The 4,048-nt window shown below is 38.2% G+C and overlaps 1 protein-coding gene across 1 annotated transcript in view; it reads right to left on the bottom strand.

Moving 5' to 3' along the window:
- Nucleotides 1-211: 211 nt before the first annotated feature.
- Nucleotides 212-4,048, bottom strand: part of TEX15 (testis expressed 15) — a 68,433-nt gene continuing 64,596 nt past the window's right edge. The window contains exon 8 of the mRNA XM_015565276.1: nucleotides 212-1,475. Coding sequence (XP_015420762.1) covers nucleotides 212-1,475 — 1,264 coding nt within the window. The remainder of the gene's footprint in view (nucleotides 1,476-4,048) is intronic.

Below are 4,048 nucleotides of genomic sequence, written 5' to 3'. Positions count from 1 at the left end.
GTTTTTTTTCAAGAATATATTAATGAGATTAACAATTCTCTGTCTTCCCTCATTTGGCAACTAGATTTTCACTTGACAACATAATTTAACTCTGTCTGATATTTGAACAATTCTACACATCTGCACAGAAAAATGACTGCTATGTATCACTACTTGTTGTAAATTCCATTTTATAAATATACAAAGATAAAAGTGAAAACTCAATGAAGCATTAACACTTGTGAAACTCACCATAAGTCCAAGGAACTTGTGGAAGCACACCTGAATTAGGAGGGTAAGGGTATGCAGCTTGTGGTAATGGTTGATAGGAAGCAAACTGTGGAAAAGCTGGCTGCTGAACAGTGTAGGAAATAGGCATCTGAGATGGGAAATACATATTTGCTGGCACAAAGCTACAAGCTTGTGGTCCCCCAGCAAAGCAGCCAAAATATTGAGAATACAAAAGATTAGAATGTGTATTTTGGACAGTATTTGAAACTGCAGTCAACATCTCAGGAGCAAGTGGCTGTACTTCAAATGATGTTACGCCCTGGTATGTCTGGGTAATGGAACTGCCATTGCTGCTGCTGTAATGATAAACACACCAAGCATAGGAAGGATTTAAAGTTCCAAATGAGTGTTCAGAAGAATTATATATTGGGGTACGTGCAGACTGTGGAAGCTCATTCTGGTATCTGGCAGCATTCTGGGTTTGGACTTTGGAACTTTCGTTATTCTGTTGTTCAGAAAAAGAGTATTCTGCTGTTTGATTGACATTAAGGCTTATGTTCTCAGGTGTTTCAACAGGTGCAGTGCTGGGATTCAATGTATCTTTCATATATTTTCCTTTTGACTCAGTTTTTGCAGGTTGTGTTTTATGTATTTGTGGAACAGGTATTTTGTTCTGGATAAATATAGGTTCTGAAGAATTAGTGACTGTAGAATTTGTAATAGATGAATTTAATATTTCATTATCTTGAAGTTCAGAAACAGTGTCATTCATTTCTAAATTGGCAAGGATACCCCTCGCAAAACAGAACTTTGAGGGTCCTGATGCATTAGGCAGAAGAGCAGCATCAGTCCCTGGTTTTATGTCTGAGGGATTTGGGGAATTGTTAAGTAATTTCTGTGAAGGTGTTTCATGGTCTTTTGAAAAGGTGCCATCTACACTTTTTTGGTCATGTAATACAAATGAACATTCTTTCTTATCACTTTTTGTTTCAGCAGCCCTAAAATTCACATCTCTCTTCTTCATGCTATTTACATTTCCCTGTTGTCCAGTGAAATCTTCTGAAGTAGCAGATGAAATATTAGTTAATTCTATTGTTCCCTGTGACTTCAACATGCCAGTGTCTTTTAAGTTCTTTAAAGATAAAGGTGAGTCAGGAAATGATCTTTGCATTTCAACCTTTTTTGGAGATCCACGGTTTCTTCTCTGGTTGTTAGATGAACTTGGTCCTATTTTACTTGCACTTTCGGGATGAGATCTTGTGGTCCTATTAAGTGTAACACACACATACACACAAACATATATACAATTTTAAATATACAGTTGCAAAATTTTAATATAAATATATTTGAAATTTTTATTCAGGAGAAGAGATTCTTTTAAAAAATATATTTTATTGATTTTTTAGAGAGGAAGGGAGAGTTAGAAACATCGATGAGAGAGAAACATCGGTCAGCTGCCTCCTGCATACCTCCTACTGGGGATGTGCCCGCAACCAAGGTACATGCCCTTGACCAGAATCGAACCTGGGACCCTTCAGTCTGCAGGTCGACACTCTATCCACTGAGCCAAACCGGTCAGGACATGAGAAGAGATTCTTAAGATTAACACTTTTGCTTTCTATTGGCTGTCTACAAGTAACATATTTCCCCAGTTTACTACCTTGGTTTGAATCTAGATACTCCACATTTTAAATATATATTTTGAAAATATACATTGCTTCCAATATTGTAAAGAACTATTTTATGCTTAGGACATTTCCTGATTGAGGCTTTTAGAAGTCGAAAAGCATCACTATTCATTTTTTTTTTAGTGTAGTTTCTAATTCATATACCTCCAATCTATTGACAATCCCCTCTACTTACATGTGGCTATACATAACTGGAGAACTACCAGATGTGCCTGGCCCCCAAGATCTTATGTTATCATTAACTGCTAAGACAGCTTGTTCAAGATTGAGAATAGGAAAAGCAGACCTCTAAAATTCCTTGCCAATTAAATATCCTTTGCATTCCTACATAATTTTACACAGTTTCAAATAGACTGAAGGAAGACTCTATTATGGGAATGGATAGAGCCAAACAGTTAATACAGTTCTACAGGTAATTACAGATAATAATTATTTGGTGTCTCATCAAGTTTGTTTTTTTAAAAAAATATATTTTATTGATTTTTTACAGAGAGGAAGTGAGAGAGAGAGAGAGAGAGAGAGGCGTAGAAACATCGATGAGAGAGAAACATCGATCAGCTGCCTCCTACACACCTCCTACTGGGGTTGTGCCCACAACCAAGGTACATGCCCTTGACCGGAATCGAACCTGGGACCTTTCAGTCCGCAGGCCGACACTCTATCCACTGAGCCAAACCGGTTAGGGCTCATCAAGTTTTTTTAAATCACATCTGGAAAAGATCATGTTGAAAAGAAAAAAAGTAACTATTCCTCCAGAATCAAGAGAAATTAATCTTTGGCCTTGAATTTATTATTCTACTTATGAAACTAAAGGCTCCACATTTTACTTACTACAGCCTCCTTAAAGGCACTTTAATGACAACCTAGATCAGTGGTTCTCAACCTTCCTAATGCCACGACCCTTTAATACAGTTCCTCATGTTGTGGTGACCCCCAACCATAAAATTATTTTCGTTGCTGCTTCATAACTGTAATTTTGCTACTGTTATGAATCATAATGTAAATATCTGATATGCAGGATGTATTTTCATTGTTACAAATTGAACATAATTAAAGCATAGTGATTAATCACAAAAACAATATGTAATTATATATGTGTTTTCTGATGGTCTTAGGCGACCCCTGTGAAAGGGTCATTCGCCCCCCAAAGGGTCACGACCCACAGGTTGAGAACCGCTGACCTAGATCATCATCCAACCCCATACAATACTTTGACACAGTTTCCAAAAAGTACAATTTTGACTTTATCACATTTCCAATGATGTTTCAGTGATGCCATGACCTTATAGACTGACAGTTGCTTGCATCATCTGTCCTTTTATGTATTCTCTTAGAGAATATTCTTCCATGGAGATAGCACCCTTTGTTAACCTTATGTTATAATCCATTTTCCTGCTAAATGAAACAAAGTTTGATTCTTTGACTGCTAAATACCACCTATAATTAGTTATCAAAAGCAAGATAATTATAGAACTGGTTTATCTTATCCTTCTAACATTTCTATTCATGTTTATACCACTACATAACTATTCAGAGTCACATGTGCCAGGAAATAAAATGCCATATTTATCTTTTTAAAAAAATTATCATCTGAGTACATGCTTAGAGAGATGAGAGAAAGATAGAGATAAAGAGATAGGGAGAGAGAGCAAGAGAGCGAGAGCGAGAGCGAGAGCAAGAGAGCGAGAGAGCGAGAGAGCGAGAGAGAGAGCGCACTATCAATTGGCTGCCTTCTGTATGTGCCTCAGCTACAGACAGAACCCACAACTCAGGCATGCGTCCTGACCAGGAATTGAACTGACAACCCTTCGTTGTACAGGACAATGCTCAACCGAGCCACTCTGGCCAGACTAAAATGCTGTATTTAAAGAAGCAAAACTGACCTGGCCAGTGTGGCTCAGTTGGCTGGGCATCTTCCCATGCACTGAAAGACTGCCAGTTCAATTTCTGATCAAGGCATATGCCCAGGTTTGCGGGCCAAACTGGGTTTTCAGGCTCAGTCCTTGACAGGGGTATGTAGGAGGCAGCTGATAGATGTCTCTCTCTCCCCCTCTCGCTCTAAAGATCAATAAAAACTATATGTTTAGCTCGGCTAGCTCGGCTCTGTGGTTGAGCCTCTACTATGAACCAGGAGGTCACATGCTTGGGTT

Source organism: Myotis davidii, unplaced genomic scaffold (genome assembly GCF_000327345.1).
Source record: "Myotis davidii unplaced genomic scaffold, ASM32734v1 scaffold93, whole genome shotgun sequence".
NCBI lineage: Eukaryota > Metazoa > Chordata > Mammalia > Chiroptera > Vespertilionidae > Myotis > Myotis davidii.
This window is presented reverse-complemented; position numbering and strand designations above follow the sequence as displayed.